The sequence below is a fragment of the Spermophilus citellus genome, assembly GCF_964194105.1.
Source record: "Spermophilus citellus genome assembly, contig: SCAFFOLD_196, whole genome shotgun sequence".
Taxonomy (NCBI): Eukaryota; Metazoa; Chordata; class Mammalia; order Rodentia; family Sciuridae; genus Spermophilus; species Spermophilus citellus.
In genome coordinates, this window is record NW_027673166.1 from 185,954 (window position 1) to 210,390 (window position 24,437).

The following is a 24,437-nucleotide window of genomic DNA, read 5'->3' on the forward strand; positions in this document are numbered from 1 at the left end:
TAAAATACAAAAAAAGAGCTGGTGATGTGGCCCAGTGGTTAAGCACCTTGGGTTCAATCCTTGGTACCCACCCCCCCCAAAACTGGGCTTATTCCTGCTTTGATTGGGCATGCCTCGTCACCTACAGAGAAGCACAGCCTTCACAAGCCCTTGCTCACAAGGGCTGCCTGAGCCAACAGAAGCACTGATGGCACCACACCTCATGCCCATACTAAATCATTGGTAACAGGCCTCACAGCACTGGCCACAATAGGGCCAGGGAGCTGAAGGGGCCTGGAATGGTTGTAAGATGCATCTATCCTGACTCACCAGGCCCCTGTGGATTATGGAGGCTGCATCCAGGACAGGGGTGCACAGAAGAAGGGATGGGTGCATCCTACCTAGTTTGAGGGCAATTCCAGGCAGAGGGTGAGTAAGGGTATAACCCTGGACCCCTGCCAGACTCATAGGTGGGGACTGTGTTCATGCTGACCCAGTTTAGAGGGCTGCCCCTCACCCCCACACACCCTATGACCTCCAGCCACCTGAGGGGACATTCTGAAGCCTCAGGAGGGTGAGTTGAGGCAAAGAGGGGATAAGCTGCCAGGGATCCTGCCTACTAGGAGTAGGCTTAAGGCCCCAGACTGGCACCCATCATATGGCTGGGCCTGAGCCAGGCCTGACAAGCCCCTGTCTCCTCACTTGTCACAGATGTAGCCTCTCCACGTCCGCATCATATACAAGAACATACCCTTCCTGCCTCTCTTCTCCCCATGCATGGTCAGAGGCCTGAGTGGGTGGGACTCTGAAGGAAGCCAGGCTGCCCACCCACAGACACACAGTGAAACCAAGACAAACCTTGTCCTGGCTGGGGGTAGGAAGCTATGGAGTGATGATTAACCCAGCCTTGGCTCCCCAGGAAGCAGGACAGGTCCACAGATTGTGTCACAAGTCTGGGCCAGACTCCTTGAACAGACCAGGTTGGTATAGGCTGGGCTTCTAATGAGGGATGAGAACTGTGCCCAAGTCTAGAATGGCTTCTGGCAGAGAAGGGTACCTGGGGGGCTACTGGCCAAAGCTCTCTAGCTGGCTGAGGAGACTGAATCTGCATGTGGCACGCCTAACCTCTGGACTCCAGTTCCTTACCTTGGCCCAAGTGAGGTAACTTCCCATTGTCCCCTGCTCCTGCTGGGCCTTTCAGGATACACTCTCAGGCCCCTCCTGGGTCACTGGAGGCATGAGTTTCCTATTACCACTGTAACAAATTGCCACAAACTGTTGGCTTTGTGCCTTCTGGTTTAGTTCTGAGGACAAGGTTTGTCTTGGTTTCACTGGGATAAAAGCAGAGTGTGAGCAGGGCTGTTCCCTCCCGCGCTCGGAAGAATCCACTTCCCTGCTCTTTGCAGCCAGAGCTGCCCAGGTGCAATCCTTGGCTAGGGCTCCTTCCTTTTTCTTCAAAGAGAAAGACAAATCCCTGTCTCTGGTCTTCCTCTTCTATCAAGGAGGACCAACTGGTCGGAATGAAAGACCTCTGAACTTCTCTGGGTACTGATTCTGTGGACCCCACTGCCACTCAGCCTGGTTTCTGGGAGAAGAAGGCAGGACGGCTAAGTACAAGTTAGTGGTGGCCCATATAGCAGCATTCACTACACCTCCCCTTACCTCAGGTGAAATGGTGAAGGTGGCTTCAGGGATAGGAGAGTTTTCCACCCAATGTCACCATCTGGGACATCCAGCATGAGACCAGGACCAGGCTGCAGTAGCCATAGGTCCTCCTGGCCACTACAGCTGCAGGAGTAGAAGTGAGCCCATCTCCCTTGGAACATGGGCTTACAGCTCAGTTGGACTCTTGGCCAGGGCACATCTCTGGGTCCAATGCAGGAGCGACACTTGCTGGCCCGATGACTTTCTGCAGGAGGTGGGCAGCAAACCTTTTCCTTATGAACATGACAAGTCCTGGGGGCCACAATCAGGAGGAGTCTCCCACTCCTCCCCACCACTGCCCCAGTTATGCGGCTCTTCTTGAAACGGGACTGTGTCTACCTCTGGTCCAGAGCTGGAGCCCATACTGGTTTCGACGCACAAGATGTAATTATTGAGAGCCCGAAGAGAAATGCCGAAGACCGGGAGGCCCAGGACAGAACAGGGGTGTGGGTCGTTTCCGCAGGGACTGGGTGAAGGGCAGGAGGTGGACCCTCCATGACTCTGGGGGATTGCGAACAGGAATTTCCCGAAGTCACAGGAGGCCTCGGAAACTCCGTGTCTGAGGGCAGAAGCAGCAGGATGGGGCGTAGTGGGGGGTCCCACACTGCCCCGCCCCTCTACGGGGCTCGCTCGGGCTCGCAGGCCCTCGCCGCGAGCCCGGACCTCCACCGCCAGGGCTTCCCCGCGGGCAGCAGGCCCCGCCCAGCGGGCAGTGGGCGGAGCTCGACTGTGAGGCGGGGCGCCGGCGGGGCCTGGGTCGAGGGGCGGAATCTGCCTGCGGGGCGGGGCGGGGTGGAGTTCGGGCCGCGTGGCTCCGCCCCAGGGCGGGGCCCGGCCGCCATCCGCAGCTGCGTTCCACCCTTCCGGCCCCGCGTTCTACCAGCTGCTCCTACTTTCTGCCCGTCGCCCGCTGGAGGCGGACCGCCGCCGTGTTCCTTCCTCGCGCGGCCCCAGCGGCGCCCAAGCCCGCAATGTCCGGCCCCAACGGGGACCTGGGCATGCCGGTGGAGGCGGGCGCGGAAGGCGAGGAGGATGGCTTCGGGGAAGCAGGTGATCCAGGGGGCTGCAGGGACGGCCTTTGCTTTTCCAGGGGTGCCCTCCTGGGAGCGGGCACCGGTCGGGGACGGGGCTTTGAAGGGTCAGAAGAGCCCGCCCCACCGTCCCTGGGTGAATCCCGAACTACAGGCGCCGGCTCGGAGGTGCAGGGCGAGCACCATGAACGGATCCCTGGGAACCGCAGCATTGGGGGAACCGTGGGCAACCAGCCCCGTTTTACAGATGGGGAAACGGAGGCAACTTGAGGGGCTCGCCCATTTGGAATTTGCTCCAGCCACTTCCTTCGCCCCCGGGGGCGGGGCCGAGTTTGGCGAGTTTGGCTCTACCGGAGCAACTCATTGGGGCTTTGCTGAGTCAGGACCCCCAGCCATCTGGCTTTGCTGGGGTAACCTGCCTCCAGAGCATCCTGTTGTGTGCAGAGCACTGTGGGAGGGCCGAAGAATCATCAGTCCAGGGCTGTTTCCCCCTCTATAATGTAAGAATAATGATTCAGTGTCGCCTGCATTGAGATGGGTCAGGAGTAAAGGAAAAATTGAATGGAAAATGCTTAGCGCTTTCCAGAAGGCAGGTATTCATTCAGTAAGTGGTTAGTATGGTCGTTTTCTTTAGTGTAGTAAGGATTGGTGTATTAACATGATTTTGTAAATGTGGGGTAAGGATGGATTATGCTTTTTGTTTCTGTTAACAGCTTTATTGAGCTATAATTCACATACTGTACAGTTTTAGGATTTTAGTATATTCACATAGTTGTGCATTGATCACAATAGCTTAGAACATTTTAATCACCTAGGGTCTTCTTTTAACAAAGGTACAAGGCCTTTCACTTAGGGGACAAGCATTGGGCTACTAGGCTTGCACTGTTGACCAAACAGTGTGGTTACTGCTGGTAGCCCTGTTGGGGGCATCAGGAAGGGCCTCCCAGAGATTACATTTAAGTGAATGTTGGCAGATTCACAGGACAGTGGGGAGAAGCCAAGTCCTGAAAGACTTCTAAGTACCCTTGATACAGATAGCTGGCCTGGAGTGGTGTGGAGACACCCACCTCCCCCATTCCTTTTTCCAGTTTGTCTCTGACACAGTGCAAAATATTTATGGTAATGACTGCCTGTGGCCAGACCCTATCTGAGCTTTTTTTGTGTGTGCTCTGCAGGGGGAGTCAGACCCAGGACCTCATGCATGCTATACAAGCACTCTTGTGGCTGAGCTCTTGATACATTTGAAAACTTGTTTCTTAGCCCCTTTTCCAGAAGGGAACTGTAGTGACTGCAGTAACCCAGAGAGCTGGAACTCAGACCCAAGGGCCCTGATCCCCAAGTCAGAGCTTCAGTGGTCACCAACCAGCTGTACGACCCTTGGCTGGTTCCTTTCTTCTGAGGCTTCCATTTCCCCATCTGTACCATGAGTGGAATGGACTTTAAGATCAGCAGATTCCCAGGACTCTTTGTCTCTGAGGGGTGCCCATTTGCAAGAATGCATGAACATTTGCACCCCCAGTCCAGACCTCCTGGGCCCTGGCCTTTTCCATCACCACCAGCCGCTTCTCCTCTGGTCCCAGACTGGCAGCTGAGTGCATCTGAGTCATGGGCTGGCTCAGAACTGGGTCCCGCAGTGGGCACAGGCCCAGACCTTGGGTCCTCAGGGACACTGTGTTGCAGAGAGGCCAGTCAAGAGTGGCAGTAGAGGAGTGAGTGCCAGGTTCTAGTGGAGACTAGGGAAGACATCTGGGAGGCTGCATTTTGAGCTGGTCCTTGAAGGGTTGTTGAGGCTGAAGCATTGTAGGTGACAGAGACAGTTGAGCAAAGGCAGAGGTGGGATCAGAGCTTCTTCCACTCACTCACTCATTCATTCAACGAACGCCCACTTTGTCAGTGAGGGCACTGGGAAGACAACAGCAAACACAAGACCAGTCACCTCTCAAGGAGCTTTATTTGAGTGGGCGACACCCACCACACAAAATAATCACAGCAGTCAGTCCTGAGGGGAGGCCATGGAAGTGAGCAGAGGCAGGCTGGGGGATCAGGACAGAGGACTGATCTGGTCTGGGACACTGGGAAGAGTCCCTGTGGTGTCATCCATACTGAGTCTTCAAGGGTGAGTGGGACTCATCAGGGAGAAGAGGATAGGAAGACAGGAGGAACCCACACACCCCAGACAGGGGCACAGCACATTCAAAGGGCTTGAGGTGAGAGGATAGGAGAAGACTTGGGAGACGGGGCTAGAGAGAGGAGCAGGGGCTGGGCCCCATTCCAGAGCCTGGGAGAGTCCACTGGGTGTTTTGTCCTGAAGGCAGAGGGAGACAGGGAAGGGCTAGAGAATAGGGCCTGCCTGGGACAGAGGCGTTGGTTGCTCTAATCAGGAATGTGGGCTCTAGGCAGCTGCTGAAGGAAGGGTAAAGGATGCTTGGTACCGGGCAGGAGCTCCCAGGCAGGACACGGGCTGACTGCCCTGCGACCACCCTAACCCTAGAAAGAAAGTTGTTGCGCTAAGGTTTTATCTCTTCAAAGCCTCTTTCGGGCTGTCTACCCATTTCCAGATAGTGACACTGAGGCTCAGAAGTAGGGACTTGCCCCAAGCCCTTTTGGAGTCAGCTGGGGGACAGTGGGGTGTGAGTGCTGAGGAAACACAGGAACTTGGCTGTTTTCCCCCTTCTTCCAAGAGTATGCGGCCATCAACTCCATGTTGGACCAGATCAACTCCTGTCTAGACCACCTGGAGGAGAAGAACGACCACCTCCATGCCCGCCTTCAGGAGCTGCTGGAGTCCAACCGGCAGACGCACCTTGAGTTCCAGCAGCAGCTCGGGGAGACCCCTGGTGATGCCAGCCTCTAGGCTGCACGCGCCCCGCCAGGCCCCAGCCCTGCCTCTCTGGGCCAGACCAGCCGAGCACTCACCACCTGGCTTAGACACCTTCTCACGGTCTGGCCTTTGGGTCTCCTGGTGGGTCTGTCACTGGGCCAGCCCCCACTGCCCAGCATCCTTCCTGGGGCCAAGTGGGGACCTGCAACCCCACCACTTGCCTGCCTGCCCAGCTCCTGAGTCCTCCACTCCTCCCAGGACCAAGGGTCCACATTAAACGGGTCCCCCATACCACTGTGCCCCTCTTCTCTGTGTGCTGGGATGAGGACTCCAGTGGCCACTGGAGGGGAGTGGGGTGGTCAAGGCGTCTGGGCACATTTGCCAGGGGTGGGGTTTGTGGCCATCTTGGACTGGAGGGCGCAGTGAGGTTGGGGCCGCCTCCCTACTTGGTGTGTCCCTCCCTGGCCAGCAGCTGCTTCCCAGCCTGGCTGACATGCAGTGGTGGCCCAGTGGTCCAATGGTGCTGGATATGCCCTATGGCCCTGTGGCATGCACTCAGTCTCCCAGGGTACCGGGGCCTTTAACAAGACAGCTGGGACCAAGACAGGCTGCGTGACCTTGGCATTGTCCTGCTCCTGGCCTGAGTCTCCCCAGCCGGCCACTAGCAGGCTGGACTGGTTGCCTGTCTCTAAGGGTCTTCTTAAGAGAGAAGACAACAGAACTCAGGAGCCGGTGTGGTGTGGGTCCCCTCTTGATGGTCCTGCTAGTGCTGCCTGGCTGGAGGCCGCAGCCCTGCTGAGGAACCAGGAACTCAGAGCCACAGTGCCTGAGGGGCAAGGACCCCCACACCTGCACCTCAGCTCCCACAAGGTCCAGCTAGAGAGGCCAGCATGGGCATCAAGCTCACACCTGGTCAAATCCTGGCCACTTGCCAGCTCTGTGACCTTTGGCAAGTCACTTGACCTTGCTAGGCCTCAGTTTCTTCATCTGTAATTTGGAAGTAGCCACAAGACCACCTTCTAGGGTGACAGTGAAGTTTATCCTAACCCTGATAACATTATTAAGAGGGAGACAGGCTTAGAGAGGTCAATGCCTTGTGAGTCCCTGGTTTTCAGGGAGCCTGTCATTGGTCTCCCCGTTCTGCCCCGACATGGTCCCCAGAGAGGCTGGGCCCTGGTTAACGGCCTAGCCGGGGTGCCCCCTTCCCCTGGTCACCAGACAGAAGTGCTGGTGGGAACTGCATCACCAAAATGACCTTCTTTTATTGGATTTTGAGTAAAAACACCAACCACGTCAAAGTTATTCATATACACTCCTAGAAAGCATTAGTAGATAGGGACCCAGAAGGGTCTAGGCTCAGGTTTTGAGGCGAGTTGAGTGTCGGGGAGGGGGTGGAGGGTTGGGGGGTTGAGCTGTCACCTTGCTGGTGGTTTTGGCCACGTCCTGGGTTCTGGGCTGGCTGGGTGGGCGGCCGTTACTGCCATGGGAGGTGAACAGTGCAGTCAAAGCATTCCTGGCATTGATGGCGCACCGACGGCTCACGGGCCGGGAGGTGGGGCTGGGGTTCTTGGCTGCTTTGTATTTCTGGATACAGAGGATGCCAGAGAAGTCAGGGCTCCCTGCCTATCTGGGGTGCTCCCAGCCAGCAATTCCTTCCCCAGCCCCAGGCAAGACAGCATCACTGCTGTGTGACCCTATGTAATACTGTCAGCCTCTCTGGGCCAGGGCTCTGACGTTAATAGCCTGGCCCTCAGCAGCCCCCAGAACCATAATAGAAAGAGCCAAGCCCCATACCAGCTTGGATTTCCTTCTAGTTGTGGGAGTGTGCCTGGGGCTGAGGCTAAACATAAGAGAAGTGGCCACTGACCATCCCCATCAGCTTGGTCAGAGGCTGGGGCCCTGGGCAGGGCAGGGTGGGAGGATGTTCAGCTCACCTGCAGGTTCTCAAAGTGGGCCAAGGACTTGCAGTAGGAGAGCTGTGCGCCCGAGTTGCTGTGGTAGAACTTGTGGCAGATGCGGCACACGTAGCCCATCACAGGCACCAGGAAGTCCATGCCTGAGGGACAGACAGCAGGGTCCACACACGTCCCTGGAACCAGCCAGGTGTCCGCCCTCCCTAGGGGCCCATTTGCTCCCCACCTTCTAGGCAGGAGTAGAAGAGCCAAGAAAAAACGGGGCATAGGCTATCTGGCCAGAGCGTCTGGGCTGGCATCTGGGGGTGCCTGGAGGCCGAGCCCCAGCAGCCCCCGCGTGCAGGCCCAGGGCCGGGCTCTTACCGTATGCAGTGTTGGGGTTGTAGGTCTCCGAGCCCTTCCACTCCTCTATGGATATATCTCTGGACCTCACCTGGAGACATGCAAGCATGTACCTTGAATTTGACTCCCTGAGACCCCTCCCAGACAGGTCAGTAGCCTGGAGCCCACCCATGTCCTCAAATACAACATCCCCTGGACTTCCAGGCTGTTGTGGGTGGCATCTGCTGGGCCTTCATGTGCTCCTCTTGCTCCCAGAGGCCCTTCTGGTTTGTGTTTTCTAGCCTCCACTCAGTCGGTCCCCTCCTCCAGGCAGTCCCCCTGCTCCTGTTTTGGCGTAATCCACACCAAGTCTGCTCAACACAACGTGTCACTTCACTGCAACCCCATGACAGCCCTCTACAGTTGCACCCATTTCACATTAGAGGACACTGAGGCCCTGGAGACATACACTTGCTGGTTTGTGGAGGGGTGGGGTGGCAAACCCCGGGAGCTCAAGTCAGAGTCCAAACTCACCTGTGAGCCCCGCCAGCTTCCCGAGTTCCTGTCCAAAACCACAGTGACCTCGGTCCTGAGGTGGGTTTCGGATGGGGTTCAAGGACCTGCATCTCACCTACTAGACCTGAGCCCCTCTCATAAGAGGCCATTGTCTCTGGCCCCGTGGGTCCCTGTGTCTGCAGCGCCCGCCCACTCACCAGGCAAAGAGTGCCAGGAGTGACAACCAACCCCTCTGCTGTGCCTTTCCGGGGACCACCCTGGACTGTAAGGGGGGCAACCAGGCAAGGACCAGGCCATGGTCCTCACCTGTCCCTGTGTCCAGCACCAGAGCCCAGCTCAGAAGAGGGGACCGGAAACATCTGTTAAACTGGGACGAATCCAATTCTTTGCAAGATTCTGCAATGAATCTGATTCTCCTGGGAGGCAGCAGAACTGGGTCAGCAAAGGCTGGGGCTGCAGAGACCCGCTTCATGTCATCCAATAAGATGAAATGCCAGGACAGAGCATGGTGCCTGCCCAGCGCGGCAAACAGGAAGTGCTCGAGAAATGTCAGCTGCTAACGTCATCACTGTCGCCTTACACTGAGTCCTGCCCACTACCTAGCTGCTGCCTCTGCCTTTCCCGACTCTGTCCCACCCTTTCCCTTCCTCCACACAGGCTAGAATCTCGGCCAGCCTCCCAGAGCCCTGCACGCTCCACCTGCCACTCAACAGTTAGCCTGATGCATATGGGCAGATACGGATAATAGGGTTCATAATAAATTGTGGCCAGGTATGGTGGAACAAGCCCATGATCCCAGAGACTTGGGAGGCTGAGGCAGGACGATCCCAAGTTCAAGGCCAGCCTGGGCAACTTAGTGAGACCCTGTCTCAAAATAAAAAGGGTTGGGAATGTAGGTCAGTGGTAAAGTGCTCCTGGATTCAAGCCCAGTATCTTCCCCCGCCACACATACAAAAAAACAACTTGACATTCATTAGTTTCCACAAATGCCAGCCCACTACCAGGCCCCCAGGGTTGGAGCGAGGACCCCCTAACTGACTCCCACAGCCCACCCTAAGCACCTGCTTGCAGAATTCCTCCTCAACCTCAATCTCTTCTTCTTCTTCTTCATCCTCATCCTCCTCTTCTTCATCACCCTCAAAACAACTCATGGCATCCACCGTGATGAAGTGGTCCTCGTCTTGGCCAGCTATCTCCTTCTCAAGCGTCTTCAGCTGCCCAGGGGAGTAGGTGAGGGGCTCAGGTCAGTTCTGGGCAGCCACAATGCCACACACCCCTCAGTGAATCCCTCTGGGACTGCTCTGGATTAGGCTAGGATAAACCTCAACCTGCTGTGTGGCCTTGGCCAAGGCTCTGTACCTCTCTGGGCCCATGTCCTCTGGGATGGGTGTGATTACCTCCTTGACCTTGTCCTTGTGCCCCTGGGACTTCACATGCTCTACAAACTTGTGCGGAGTCTTAAAGTAGCGGTTGCAAATGGTGCAAAAGGGTCGCAAAGACTGTTTGGCGATCTGGGGAAAGAAGAGCAAGCCATGTGGGGTAGGCAGTGTCCCCATGTGCAAGCCCCTGACTAGTGACCAGGCAGTGCCCAGTACGGCTTCACCTATCATCCATAAAGTAAGACCTACCACATCTATAAAAAGCCAGCAAGGCTCTGCCCCTGCCCTGGAACACACAAAACCACATCTTTCCCCTGTGTGGTGAGCACTGAGATGGGATGGCAGGTGGCAATGGAGGAGGTCAGAGACAGGACACAAGGGAGCTGCCAGAGGACCCCTATGCCCATGGAGGAATGGCAGGGTAAGCTGGTGCCATGCCCACACTGGACAGATGGGGAACCTGGAGCCCAAAGAGGAAGCATGGTAAGCTTGTCAGAAGCCACGCTGACGGACAGACACATAGAGACAGACACTAACTCTCTGCTGGCATCCTGGCTCCCCTCCCCAGCCTCACTGAGGAGAGGTGATGCCTTCGAGGCATGCAGCCCTTCTACCTTGTGGTCCTGCGTCCTGCGGTGCTGGATCAGGTCCCCCGTGTAGTAGACCTGGCAGGTGTTGCACCAGCGTCTCGGTGGAGGCTCTCTGGTGACAATCCAAACAAGCACAGTGTGACACTATGTTCTGGTGGGAAAGACACCAGCTCTCCCAAGCGCTCATGGATGTGATGCAACTCAGGGGCTGGGGTGTGGCTCAGTGGCAGGGTGTCCTTAGCCCTGCTTCAAACCCAAGGGAAGAGTGGGGAGGGCCAGGGCTAGGCCCTAGAGTCAATGGCTCGCACCACCAAAAAAAAAAAAAAAAACCCACAAGTGTTCCAAGTTAGTGAAATTAAGGGCTCTACAAAATAAGCAGATTTACATCAGTTTTGGGGGATGTAAGAACCTAGCCCAACATCCACTGATGAAGTCATGTGAAGTCGTGGTCAGACTGTGAGGCAGAGGGCTATTTAGAGGCACAAAAACTGTTCACTACCTCCTGCAGGATGATTCTACTTTCTACTTTTTAAGAGGTAAACACAGATAGGATCATGGGAGGAGGTGGGCCAAGAGACAATGTTTATCTCTGGGCGATGGGATTATGGGAGATTTTTATCTTCTTGTGTGTGCACGTGTCTCTGTATGTGTGTTCTTGTATTTTCAAAATGTTAACTGAAGCCAGGTGCGATGGTCACGCCTGTGATGCCAGCAATTTGGGAGGCCGAGGCAGGAAGATCACAAGTGTGAGGCCAGCCTGGGAAACTTGGTGAGACCCTGTCCCAAAAATAAAAGGGGCTGGGGCTGGGCCTCAGTGGGAGGCCCCCTGGTTCAATCCCTGGTACCAAGAGAAAAAAGAAAACAGGGAGACGGCTTGGCTCCTGCGGACACAGGTGCTGCCTTTTGCCAGGTCACTGTGCAAAGAAGCTGGGGCAGTGGGTAGTCTGGCGCCTACAGGAGACGGAGCTTCTCTATAAAATAGTGTCCCCTGTATCCTCCTTCCGTAGCCTGTCCTGCATATGCAATTTTAATCTGACACGTTTCAGGTTACCGCAAGCTCCCCGCAGACCTTCCTATTAGTGGGAGGCCGCCGCTGGTCTAGCCCAGCCCCAGCTTGGATGTTTGGTGGTTCCCAGTTCCATTCTTTCACCATTACATTAACTGCAAAGAACACCTCTGTGAGCTCCCTTCTCCTGTGCTTGTCATTATTCACCTACAGATAAAACCACGGAAGAAAGTGCTTCTCAGGGAGAACCCGCTAACAGAGACATGAGCTGCCCATGAAGGGACAGCCACCTAGCTTCTGGTCACATGAGGAATGAAAGCAGGGGCCAATCAAGAGCCCTTCTTGTCCCTCGTTCCAGCCTGGGGAGGTTCGAGCTGCAACCTGGGTACACTCTACCACAGAACCCCTGACCTCTGACTGAAGGTCACTGTCTGGCCTGTAAAAGGGTCCCCCGGGGCCTCTCGGGTTTGTTTGAATTCTGAATGAGCAGTTAACATTTTGAAATGGGGTGGTGTCACACGCCATCTGGGTTTCTAGATTCTCCTGAAAAACTAGGAGAACTTGAGCTGAGAGGCAGCTGTCCCGTAGACAGAGCCCATGTCCTGCAGTGGCCCAAGCCAAAATTCCTGCTTCTCGGATGACACCTGCCAGCCCCTGCAGGTCTGTGATGGCTGCTGGGTCCTGACAGCTCCTGCAGCTTCCCCCAGCCCTTCTCACCCCAAGCACTAGTCCCAGAGCCAGGAGGGGGGATATTTCTGACCTCATGATGAGAGGGGGACACAGGAAACCCTCGTGTCAGGCCACAAGATGACCTCATCCTTACCACTGGATGCCCACAGTTGAGGTCACACAGGCCAGAGGGGCAGGGCTCTGTGCCACAACTCACCTCCCTTCTACATGGTTGGTCACACTGTTCCTGACTGGATGAAACCTTAAGAGATTGTCAAGAATTCCTGAACCCAACCCTCATGGGGCCATTTTTCAGGTGGGGAAAACTAAGGTCCAAGGTCATTGAGTTAAAGGAGCCGCTGGGGAAGGACAATGCTTAACCCAAAGGCAGATTTTGCAGAGGACAGATTTAGGGCTGGGCCTGTGAGACTGCCCACCCCCCAGCACTACCTCATTCAAGATGATTCTACTTTTTACTTTTTAAGAGGTAAACACAGATAGGCTCTTGGAAGGAGGTAGGCCTTCTCCCACTCACTCCTCTTCTCTCTCCAGGGCGTCCCGGGGCATGGGCAAGCAGGGACAGGAGACAGGCTTGGCTCATGTGCTGGATCTCCCCAAGCCGCTGCTGGTGCTGAGCCTCCGACAGGTGGTCCTGGAATTCCTGTAGCATGAAGGAGCCAGGCATGGGCATGGGGGGTGGGCCCCAGAACATGGGCAAGGGCAGGCCAAAGGGGACTGACTTCACGGCCAGCCTGCCATCTCAGTGAGGTCATCTCTTTTACAAAACAGCCCTGCGGGCCAGAGCAGGGACACTAAACTGAGCAGAGAACGAGTATACACACAAGCCAGGTTTACGCCCTAGAAGAAAGGGTCTCAAAGACAGAGAGCTCTCTGATTATCACAGGTGCCCGTGCTCTGCCCTGGGGAGGCACCGAGTAAGAAGTGACAACAGCAAGAGTAGCAGCAACATAGGTATAAGCCTACTATTTTTTATGTTCATATTTTTTTTGATACGGGGTCTACTGTGCCCAGAAAGGCCTTGAACTCCTGGTTTTCCGGCCTTGGCCTCCCGAGTTGCTGGGACAACAGGTGCATGCCATGATGTGCGGCCAAGGCTGCTATTATTGATGCCACACTCACTTGCCCAGGATTCAGGACTTCAATGACAAGTCACTGAATCCCCAGAAGCCCCAGCAAGGTGGGCCCTGTATGTTTCCTCGTCTGCTGCCAGAGGAACCAGGAGCAGGAGTGGAGCTTGCGTGCTGAGGCCCTCCCAGCTGTGCAGGGCTGATTGGAACCCGGTCTGCCTGACTACAATCCCACCCTCCTGGCTGGTCAGCAAATTCGGACCAATGGAGGCCCAGCTGCCCGGGGCAGGGCTGGTGAGCCCAGTGCTCACCCTGCGGCAGCGGTGGAAAGGGCAGTCTGTGCAAGCCATGGAGACCCCCACCCTTCCTGCCCACCGCCCTTCCCACGGGCCCGGCTCTGAGCACCTGCTGGCTGGTGCAGCTGGCCTTGCAGATGTAGCAGAAGAACTGGAGAGCCTGCCTGGAGGGCACGGGGGCCGCAGGGCTGGCGGAGGTGCAGTCACCGGGACGGGACACAGGCGTGAGGGACACAGTGCTAAATGCCTGGCTGTTGCTGCTCTGTAGGATGGTGACCTTCAGGGAGCCCCCGGCACCCCACATCTACAGCAGGAGCAGGAGCAGAGCTTCCACTATCTGGGTGCCTAGGGCAAGCCGGCCCCAGGGCTAACCGCCTATGAGCATCGTCCCTAGAGTCTCAGACAGTGGGACTCTGGGCTGGCAGGTGAGGACGGGAGCTCACAAAGTTAGGATGTCCTGTGGCCAGGATTGGAGCCCGGGCCTGCCCAACTCCAAAGCCCACCGCACCACCTTGTGCAGGACGGGTGGGGAAACTGAGACCCGAAAAGGGAAGGGGCCTGACCGCAGCTCCACTGTGAGCTGTGAGCCAAGCCCCACAGGGAAGCTACCACGTGGGTGACGATGTCCCCTATGAGAGGAGACTGAGGGCTCTAGTTTGGGGATGGGCTCACTGGAAGGGACTCTTGTCACCAAAAGCACCTAGAGGCCTTTGGAGCGGAGGCTGTGCAGGCAACTAACAGTGGTGGCGGGGGTGGGGTGGGGTGTTCATGGCAGACAAACCCACCCCCCTCACCCCCCACCCCCGTCTGCTGCCCGCGCAGCCAGGCAGGGCTGCTGTCCCTGCACATGTGGGACATGCACAAAGCCCCTGAGGTGGCCCAGGCAGGGGTGCCATTCCGCCATTGCCCTCTGGGGCTCTGGTGCTGCCACATTTCTACTCTACCCACCCCCAGCATCTCCCTGGCTCTTTTTTCACATTCTCCCACATCCAGGCCGCTGGCTGGCTCCTCCTGGCTCGCTCCCACGCTGACCTGGGTATCCACTGGCTCCGGAGAGGCCACCTCTGTGCCTGAAATGAAAGGTGTGCACCTTTTTTCAGGGTCCCTCTGCCTTCTCTGCCCACAGCCAGGACCTTGAAATCCTGGGTTCCAGGCCCAGCCATCAGGCTCTGGCAGCACCCGTGGCGGCTGGACAGTGCCAGGGAAAAAAGAAGGGCCTGGGCAGAGCCGTGCCAGCACCAGCAGGGCTGGGAGCCACCTCACTCACCTCCCCCAGCCTCCACTGCGTCAGGCGCCTGTGCCTCCAGCACAATGGCATGAGCCGGAGCTGGCGTTGGCTCGGGCGTTGGCACATACCCCGGTGGCTGGGCCTGCGGCTGACCCTGGGTCTGTGCTGGCACCTGAGTGGAAGGCTGCTCCTGCGGCTGCTCTGACAGCTGCTTCAGGGCCTGTGCCTGCGTGTGGCACTGTGGCTGCGTCTGTGTCTGGGCCTGCTTCTGCCGCTGCGGCTGCACCTGCTCTGGGGGCTGCGAACGGGCCTGTGGTTTCCCCTGATTCTGCTCCAGCCCTAAGTGCTCGGGGCAGGTCTGAGTTTGTGCCTGTTTGTGCAGTTTTGGCTGCACCTGGGTGTCCGCTGGCGGCATCTGTGGCTGAGTCTGTGGCTGTACTTGAGGCTGGAATCGTGGCTTCCCTCGGGCCTCCAGTGGCTCAGGCAGCAGCCCAGGGGTTTGCGTCTGCTTCAGTGCTGTCATCCGGGTCCGTGGCTGCACTGGAGGCCCATTCTCTGTGGGCTCCTCTGAGCTTTGGATCAAAAGATCAAAGTCATGTCTTTCAAGAGGTTGCAGAGGTCTCCAGTAAGACCAAGACCCAATTCCAACTTTAGTTCTTCCACTTAAAAGTGAGGGCTTTGGACAGCTCCTTGGCTTATCTGGGCCTCAGTTTCCTTCTTTTGTTTTTTTCTTTTTGTGGTGCTGGGGATTGAACCGGGGCCTCATGCATGCTAGGCAAGCACCCTACCACTGAGCCACGTCCCCAGCCCTAGACCTCAGTTTCCCCTAAATAAATTGGAGAAGACTGTTCTCTTCCACAGCTTGCTCACAAGCATCTAAACAGCCTTGTAAACACCTACTCTCTAAGGTCCCAGGGGCGCATGTTCACTTCTCCAACCTGCCACCACTCAGGCTTCCAGGTGGCTCAGCCTCAGTGAAACACCAGGGTCTGACCTGAAGCCTCCCCAGGGAGGAGCAGAAATAAGTCTCACCTCCCTCCAAACCACAGGCCAAAGCCCCTCCTTGCTCCAACTCCACTGAAGGGCACACCCACTATCTTTGCAGGAATGAGCGCAGGGCACCTGGGCCCGGGGCGCTGCCAACATCAGTTACCTCTTGGTCCTCTTGGCTGGTGGCTCCGAGGCCTCACAGGGCTTAGGCTCAGGTGCTCGAGTGTGTTTTTCGCTAGTGATGGCCTCTGGGCAGGGGCATAGCCCCTGGTCTGAAACAGAGGCGGGCAAGGAGAGAGAGATCAGGCAGAATTCGTGTGAGTTCCAGGTGGGCCCGGGCTCTCCCCTCCAAGAATCCCTGCCTCCCACATCTGCCTCCCTTACACTGACCTTGCTCCCACTGCCCCAACCCACGCCCCCTCTGAAGGGCCAGCAGCCTCCCTCCCTCACCTTCAGCTGTGTCCAGTTGGAACTCTCTGGCTTCCTCAGACCCCTCTGGGGGGTCTGACCTGTCTTCCTCAGGCATCGTCTGAGAAGAGGAATCCTGCTTCCTTTTAGAAACCATTTCTGACACCTACCACCCAGCTGTCCAAGAGCAGCCCCACAGGACCCTCTGGCCTCAGTGTCTCCTCTCTCCCTTGGCCCTCTCTGTGTGTCCACGCTGGCCCTGTCTCTGGTCAAGTACTGGGCCTCTTCCTGCCCCACACCTTTGCCTGAGCCTCAAAGGCATTTCTTAGAGGAAATTTTCCTGACTCCAGACTAGGTCCAGACCCCTCGTTCAGGCCACCAGGCCTTCAGCTTCCCTTCTGAGGCATTTTCCAATCGTAACTGGTTGGAGCATTATTTGCATTAAGTCTCTCCACCAGCCCCCGAGATCTGCAAGAGGTCAGGCCAGAGGCCACATGTGCACTACTCACCAAGGCCCAGTTGGTTCCTGGGCACCTGGGAAAGGCTTCCAGAACCTGCTGCAGCCTCTACATTCCTCCTGCTAAGTCCGCTATACAAGGCTGAGCAGGAAACACAACTGAACCCCACATCATTGCATCCCCAAAACTACCTATTCTGGGCCCCTCAGAAACTACCCAGCTCTTACCCTGCACAACAAGCTCCCCATCTGGGGCTCATGGGCCTGATCCTAGGCCTGTCTCACCCACCCCAGCTCTGAACCATAGTTTTCCCACAAGTGGTTCAGAAGTAGAGTGTGGACCTAGCATGTGCCAGGCCTTGGACTCCATCCCCAGCACTGCAAAAAGCCAAATGAATAAATGCTACTTTTATTTTAAGAGGGAACTGCCTACAAAATTTTAAACTGTCTAAATTAATTGCCATACATAGAAGAAAAAGAGAAGCTGGCGATACAGTTCAGTGGTAAAGCACTTGCCTAGTGTGCGTGAGGCCCTGGCTTCAATCCCCAGTACCAAATACCAAGAGGAAAAAGAAAGGTAAACTCACCTGGGGTAGCACAATCTAAAGGTTCTTATTCACCCTTTCCCTGATAAACACACAAAGGCTGAGACTTGCACAAGGAACCACCTCCTCCCAAAGCATCCTATCCCTGAGCTTCCTGGTGGTTCCTTGCCCACACACTGCTCCTGAGTGCAGTTTGGAGTTTTGGGTATTTTCTTGGTCCTGAGGTTGGAACCCAGGATTCTGCATGTGCCATGCAAGACCTTTACCAAGTAACTGACTTACATTCCCAGGCCTCACTCTTTTTTTTTTTTTTTAACTCAGGGCACTCAACCACTGAGCCACATCCCCAGCCCTATTTTGTATGTTATTTAGAGACAGGGTATCTTTGAGTTATTTAGGGCCTTGATAAATTGCTGAGGCTAGCTTTGAACTTGTGCTCCTCCTCAGCCACTGGGATTACAGGTGTGTGCCAATGAACCTGTTCCCAATTCACTTTTTACATTAATCACAGGTTGAAATGATAATATTTTTCATATGCTGAGATAAATAAAATATATCAGTAAAATTAATTTCTCTTGTTTTTGGTCTTTTTAATGTGGTTACCAGAAGACTTTAAATCACACATATAATATATTAAATATCATATTTTATTTCCACTAGGCAGTGCTGCTTAAAGAGAAATGTTAAGTAAATAAGTAAATATAATGCTAGTATAATACTGGTAAAATCATATTGGTGGGGCTGGGCTGTAGCTCAGTGGTGGAGGGCCTGCCTAGCACATGTGAGGCACTGGGTTTGATCCTCAGCACCACATATAAATAAATAAATAAAATAAAGGTATTGTGTTTATATATATAAAACATTGGGACCGGGCATGGTGGTACATGCTGTAATCCTAGGGACTCAGGAGGCTGAGGCAGGAGGATTCAGAGTTCAAAGCCAGCCTCAGCAACTCAGCAAAACCCTAAGCAACTTAGCGAGACCCTATCTCTAAACAAAATTCAAAAAAAGGGCTGGGGATGTGTCTCAGTGGTTAAGCGTCCCTGAGTTCAATCCCCAGAACCCAAAAGAAAAAGAAAATCACATCAGAGACACAGGACTATTTGATTTGAAATCTGGGAAACACTAGGCGAGTGTGACCCCCTCCCCAGTTCACAGATGAAGACCCCCAGGCACAAAGAGGAATGTGGCCCACCTGAAGTCCCGGGCAAGCCCTCCCAACCCCCACCCCAGACCTGCCCCATCCCAGCCACCACTCACCTTGCGATTGGTGAAGGAGGGGGCCCGGCTCTGTTTCTGGGGCATCCGCCCTGAGAGGTTGAGCTGGGAGGGATTAATGGGGACCCCAACAGGAGGGGGGCCCAGCAGGGACTGGCGGGTGGCCTGGGGGAAGAACTGCTGCAGATTTGGGGGTGCCAGCTGGGGCGGTGTCAGGCTAGGGGCTGTCAAAGTCGGGGTGGCCATGCTGTAGTCCCGGAGGTTGCCTGCAGGCAGGAAGAGAGAAGAGGGCTCACACCATGATTGGATGGTAGAGGCGAGGGTCATGGGTCAGCTCCCAAAGCATTCTGGGAATATCAGATAATTCTCAGGAGACCCTTCCTGCCCCAGGGCAGCCAGAGGGAAGAGTAGAGCAGAAGGCTCATCCTACCTCAGACACTGTGGCAAAGGAGGCTTTAGGGCAGGTTTCCTTCTCTGCTGGGGGTTGAGGTTGCCCCCCCGACATGCCTCTGGGTCAGGGTCAGTGGCTTGAGCACCCCAGCAATCCTGCTCATTCTCAGGCATGCTTTAGGGCACCCCTCAGGTATAGGAGACCCAGCACAGGGGCCACAGGGAGAACCAGCAAGAGTCTGGTCCCTGAATAATGAGGCCCCTCTGCCCCACTAGCTGCCTTACATCAAAGGCCCACCAGAGCCAGGCACTGGGCCACACATGGTCCATCACCGTGTCTGTCACCTGACCTGTCAGGCATCAGGGCAGTCATTATGATCTTCCCCAACAGTAAAAGGGAGGAACAACTTGCACGATCTCTATGAGGGGCCCTGCCGTCCACCTGCTGGTCGGGCCAGGATTCTCCTGATCCTGGGGGTCCCCTGATTCCTCTTTCTCCTGTCCTACCCATGCCAGCCACCAGCAGGTCCCATCATCTCTATCCACACCTCCCCAATCTGCTTCTCCTCCCCATCACTGCCGCATCCAAGCTGCTTCATCCCTGGCCTAAATCTCAGCTTCTCCCCGCACAAACCCTCCTACAGCTCCCTGCTGGTCAGGAATGAAGCCCTGGGTAAGGTCCAGCCCCGCCCAATCTCCTTCCTTGCTATTCTCCCCATATGTCCCTATGACATTCCAGTCACTTGTCCCTGTGCAGTCCTTCAGATATCCTGCCTCTGGGCCGGGCACATGCTATTCCCTCTGTAGAGGCTCCATAAACTCCACACACCCTGCAGCCCTCCCTTCAGAAGTCTCTCTCCCAAAGGCCTTCCCAGATCCTCTGTGTTCCCACAGCCCCTGATCCAGGGCAGCTGCATAATTTTTTTGTCTGCTTCCTGCTGACCCTTATCTGACTCAGCTCAGCACCTCAGTGAAGGCACAGAGCCTGGGAAATGTTTGAGGCATGAAAGGGAGGTGGAACTCTGTCCCAGTGCTCAGACAGGAAACACAGGGGTTAAAGCCTGGGTCAGTTCTCCTGTAAGAGCTGGGTTCAAATCCAGACCGCAGAGTATGAGGTCTGTGTCCTTAAACAAATCTATCCCCTGCTTTAAGCCTCAGTTCCACCCCCCACACCTCCGATAGAGCCCTAATATCCAGAATGTACAAAGAACTCAAAAAATTAAACAATAAGATAACAAATAACCCAATTAACAAATGGGCCAAGGACCTCAACAGACACTTCTCAGAGGAGGACATACAATCAACCAACAAGTACATGAAAAAATGCTCACCATCTCTAGCAATCAGAGAAATGCAAATCAAAACCACCCTAAGATACCATCTCACTCCAGTAAGATTGGCAGCCATTATGAAGTCAAACAACAACAAGTGTTGGCGGGGATGTGGGGAAAAGGGTACACTTGTACACTGCTGGTGGGACTGCAAAATGGTAAGGCCAATTTGGAAAGCAGTATGGAGATTCCTGGGAAAGCTGGGAATGGAACCACCATTTGACCCAGCTATCGCACTTCTCGGACTATTCCCTGAGGACCTTGAAAGAGCGCACTATAGGGATACGGCTGCATCAATGATTATAGCGGCACAATTCACAATAGCTAGACTGTGGAACCAACCTAGATGCCCTTCAATTGATGAATGGATAAAAAAAATGTGGCATCTATACACAATGGAGTATTATGCAGCACTAAGAAATGACAAAATCATAGAATTTGCGGGGAAATGGATGGCATTAGAGCAGATTATGCTAAGCGAAGCTAGCCAAGCCCTAAAAAACAAATGCCAAATGTCTGCTTTGATATAAAGAGAAAAACTAAGAACAGAACAGGAAGAAAGAGCATGAGGAAAAGACTACAGTAAACAAAGACGAATGGGGGGAGAGAAACGGAGAGAGAAGGGAAAGCATATGGAAATGGTAGGAGACCTTCAAGGATACATAAAATTATAAGAGGTTATGAGGGGCAAGGGGGAGGGAAAAAAAAAGGGAGAGAATTGAACAACAGCAGGGGAGGTAGAGAGGGAAGATGGGAGGGGAGGGGAGGGGAGGGGGGATAGTAGGGGATAGGAAAGGTAGCAGAATACAACAGTCACTAATATGGCATTATGTAAAAATGCGAATATGTAACAGATGTGATTCTGCAATCTGTATTTGGGGTGAAAATGGGAGTTCAAAGCACAATTTGAGTCTAATGTATGAAAGATGATATATCATGAACTATGTAATGCGATAAATAATCAATAAAAAAAATTAAAAAAAAAAGCCTCAGTTCCTTTATCTATAAAATAGCGATCACCTCACAATGTTTTATGAAAATTCAATAGAATTCAATAAATATAAGTGTGCATGGCATATTGTAAGTGTTCAATTGATATACTTAATGCAAACACATACATACATATATGCAGAGAGCCAACCAATGCTTAAAAACAACAGGACAAAAGATGGAATACCTTCAAAGAAAGATAGAAAGGACATGGACAAGTCACAAAAAGCAATTGGGGCTGGAGCTGGGGCTCAGTGGCAAAGCACTTGCCTAGCACATGTGAGGCACTGGGTTCGATACTCAGTGCCACATACAAAGATAAATAAAATAGAGGCATGCTGTCCATCTACAACCACAAAAAAATAAAAATAAAAAATACAAATGTTTAACAGATAAATATAAAAATGTTCAACTGTACTAGCACTCCAGGAAATGTACATTAAAACGTTAATGACACAGCTCTTTTGTTTTGCCAACCAACTTAGTAAATTATATGTATATGTATACATTTATATATTATGTATTATATATATAAAAAAGCAGATAATACCTAATGTTGCCATGGGCATGGTGAGACCGGCACTGTCATACGTGGCTGATGGCATTGCAAACTGGTCCAGTCCTTTAGGAAAGCAAGTTGGCAATATTTATCAAAAGCCATAAAACATCCATCCCCTCAACTCAGTCATTCTACTTTTGGGAATCTATTCAAAGAAAAAAGTCGCAAACATCACATTTCTATTAAAATAGAAAAAAGAACAGCTGAGAAGACTTAGGTAAGCAAAGGGCACGTCCCTTCGATGAAATATTATACAGCTGTTAAAAGGGCTTTGGCAGAGAATGTCAAATTATATGGTTAAAGATCATGCTGTTCTATTCAGTAAAAAAGAAATAACACCCAGCCTCTCACTTATGTCAATCACAGTAGTCCTATACAATTCCACAAGTTTCGGTTTTCCCACCTCCCCGCCCTTTTTTTTACATGTTATTTTTCTCTTTGAAAAGTGTGACTTTTAATATGCAAAAGTAAAAGGGGGAAATAGGGTTAGGCACATAGTTTAGTGGTGGAATTCTCGCCCAGCACCTGCAAGGGCCTGGGTTCAATACAGTACTGAAAAAAAAAATGTGTGTGTGTGTGTGTGTGTGTGTGTGTGTGTGTGTGTGAGAGAGAGAGAGAGAGAGAGAGAGAGAGAATATCTGTGTATACACTGGGGGTCCTTGTGTCTGGTTTCCGTTCTCATCTACACAGCTGTCATGTGGAAGTCAGCGTCAGTTTCCAGGACTATCCACACTCATGAGGCCCTGGCAAAGCTGAAGAGAGGTGACCATCCAGTCGGCTCCTGCCTCTTGTGCAGGATCATCTTGGGCACATGATCCCTTTCTGGGCCTCAGTGTTTTTATTAGGATTGTTGCTGTACCTTCCCTTGGGGTCATCAGTAGTATCAGGAGCAGCAGCCTGGAAGGAAGAGCTGACACTGTTTTCCATATGGGGACACTGAGGCAAGGGCACAGCCTTAATGCTCAAGGCCCACTGCTTAGGAGGTCTAGCTGAGCCACTGCTGGTGTGCTATGTGACCTAGGGCAAGGGACTTACTTTCTCAGCTTCCTCATTGGCCAGATGGCATCTAATCTGAATGTCAGTGAGGTATGTGGAGCACTGCCCAGAGAGCCAGCGTCATGGCCCAGGGCACTCCTCAGTCTGTCTGCAGATGGACCTGCATTCAGCTGAGCAGCTTAGAGTCTTTCAACCCCTGGAGCCTGGGTGTCCTTAACTGTGAGTCAGGGCACTCTCAGGGTCACTGTGATTTGGTGAGACTGAGTGCTTGGCTTGCTGGGGAGCCAGTGTTCACACAGGATGCAAAGGGGCCTGAGTCATACCTTGTAACTGCTGCAAAAGCAAAGCTCTCTGGAGCATGGAGCCATTGAGGAAGGAGGCCGAGTGGGTCCCCTGGAGACTCAGAAGCTGCTGCTGGGGCTGCTGCTGGGGGAGGCCCCTGTGTGTTTGGAGGGAGTGTCAGAGGGTGACTGGGAAAGTTAGAACCACCTTCCTCCTTGAGACCCCCATCTCCTGAGCCCACCCTCCCATACAGATGGAGGATCCCCTTGGGGGTGAGAGGTGATGAGCTCTAGGACTCAAAACAAGGATGCCCCTGGGACAAAGGACTGAATGGAGGTGCTGCAAGACATGGGTGAGAGCTGAGGCCTCCATCCCCCAAGTGGGAAACTCACCTGCTGACAGCCATGGGCAAGGGGGCCTGTGGTGGGGGCTGCTGCAGCAGCTGCTGAAGCTGCAGCAATTGCTGCGGCTGCAGCTGCTGCTGCTGGAACTGCTGCTGCTGCTGCTGCTGGTTGAACATGGTGGCTAAGGGAGGGAAGCGGAGTAAGGCCGGGTCCCCACCATGGGTCAGTCCCGATGCCCTCCCCTCACCTCCAAGGCCATACACACCAACCCACAGTCGCAAACACCGGCGCTGAGCTGCACAGCTTCACTCCCAGCCCTGCCAGGGAAAAGCCACATTTGTACCCCTTTCCTTCCAATCCGCCCCCAGTCCTGCCAGGCTCAGGATTCAGCCACTTTCCTTGACAATTTCCTTCCAATCCTGCCAACGGTCCCTCCTCCAAACCCCCAACCTCGCCCCTCCAACTCTCCAACTCTGACGTTTCCAAGCTTCCAACATCCCCGCCCCACCTCCAGTCGATCTCTCCATCCATCACTTCCCGATGTCAGCTACTCCCCACTCACACCCCCTTTGAGACCGCCACCCTCTCCCTTTGTGCCTGTGTCGTGTCAATAACATCATCACCCTCCCCCAACCTTTCATCTTCCTCCCTCCACATCCCCAGCCCCTGCGCCCCTCCGATGCCGCCGCCCCCTCCCTCGGCAGACACAGCCAGCACTGCCCCGCATCCCGAGCCCCCGCCCGCCCGCGAAGCCTGCAGCCTCCGAGCAAGTAGCCACGGTCGCTGCAGCCCTCCGCGTCCCCGCCCCCCACCTCGGCTCCCCGCGCGGCTTCCGCGGCGGCCACTGCGCAGCCTCCCCCAAGCGCTCAGCAGTCGCCTCGCCACACGGGAAGCGCCGGCCGCGCACCAGTCACACTCGAGCCCGGTGGCTCCGGCTCGCGGGTTCAGGGACTCACCGCAACACCGCGGGCGCCTGGACGCTCGGAAGGCCAGTGCCCTGGCGGGCTGGGGCAGCGCCCTCTGCAGGACCGGAGGTTCCGCTGCAGCCGGTGCCGCCAGAACCGCCCCGTGCGTCCGTCACGCTGCGGGCGCGGCGTCAGCTCACCCCGGGCGGAGCCGGGGCAGCTGCGGCGCGGCTCCCGAGGGCCAGGGGGCCCCAGGCAACACAGACCCTCCGTCTCGCGTCCTCTGCATTGGGAAGGGGTGGCTCTGAGACTCAGGTCCTTCTGGTGCCCAGAGGGGTCTGTCGTCCGGCGAGGACATCGCCAGGGACTTTCAGATGGACTTGTCCCTAACCGATCTCTCCGAGGCTGCCGCCGTCCCGTGATCCTGAGCCCTCAAGGGCCTGGGGTGGGAGGGGGCGACAGCCAGCTGGTGCACCTTCGG

The 24,437-nt window shown here is 54.7% G+C and overlaps 2 protein-coding genes across 2 annotated transcripts; one reads left to right on the forward strand and one right to left on the reverse strand.

The window, feature by feature from the left end:
* The first annotated feature begins 2,572 nt into the window (after positions 1-2,572).
* LOC308640032 (bublin coiled-coil protein-like) lies at positions 2,573-5,826 on the forward strand. Its single transcript, XM_081312095.1, has 2 exons — positions 2,573-2,733; positions 5,396-5,826. Exons 1-2 carry the CDS (start codon positions 2,655-2,657, stop codon positions 5,566-5,568), a joined length of 252 nt encoding a protein of 83 aa, XP_081168221.1. The 5' UTR covers positions 2,573-2,654; the 3' UTR covers positions 5,569-5,826.
* A 326-nt stretch (positions 5,827-6,152) lies between these two features.
* On the reverse strand, positions 6,153-23,995 carry LOC308640030 (cip1-interacting zinc finger protein-like). The gene is given in 18 exon segments (XM_081312094.1): positions 6,153-7,119; positions 7,470-7,591; positions 7,812-7,881; positions 9,347-9,499; positions 9,683-9,796; positions 10,279-10,366; positions 12,465-12,502; positions 12,504-12,590; positions 13,423-13,617; positions 14,262-14,383; positions 14,581-15,113; positions 15,695-15,803; positions 15,982-16,075; positions 18,202-18,425; positions 21,421-21,492; positions 22,749-22,864; positions 23,100-23,232; positions 23,864-23,995. Coding segments are annotated over 17 exon segments (2,493 nt in total). The 5' UTR covers positions 23,228-23,232; positions 23,864-23,995; the 3' UTR covers positions 6,153-6,891.
* Between the last annotated feature and the right edge of the window lie 442 nt (positions 23,996-24,437).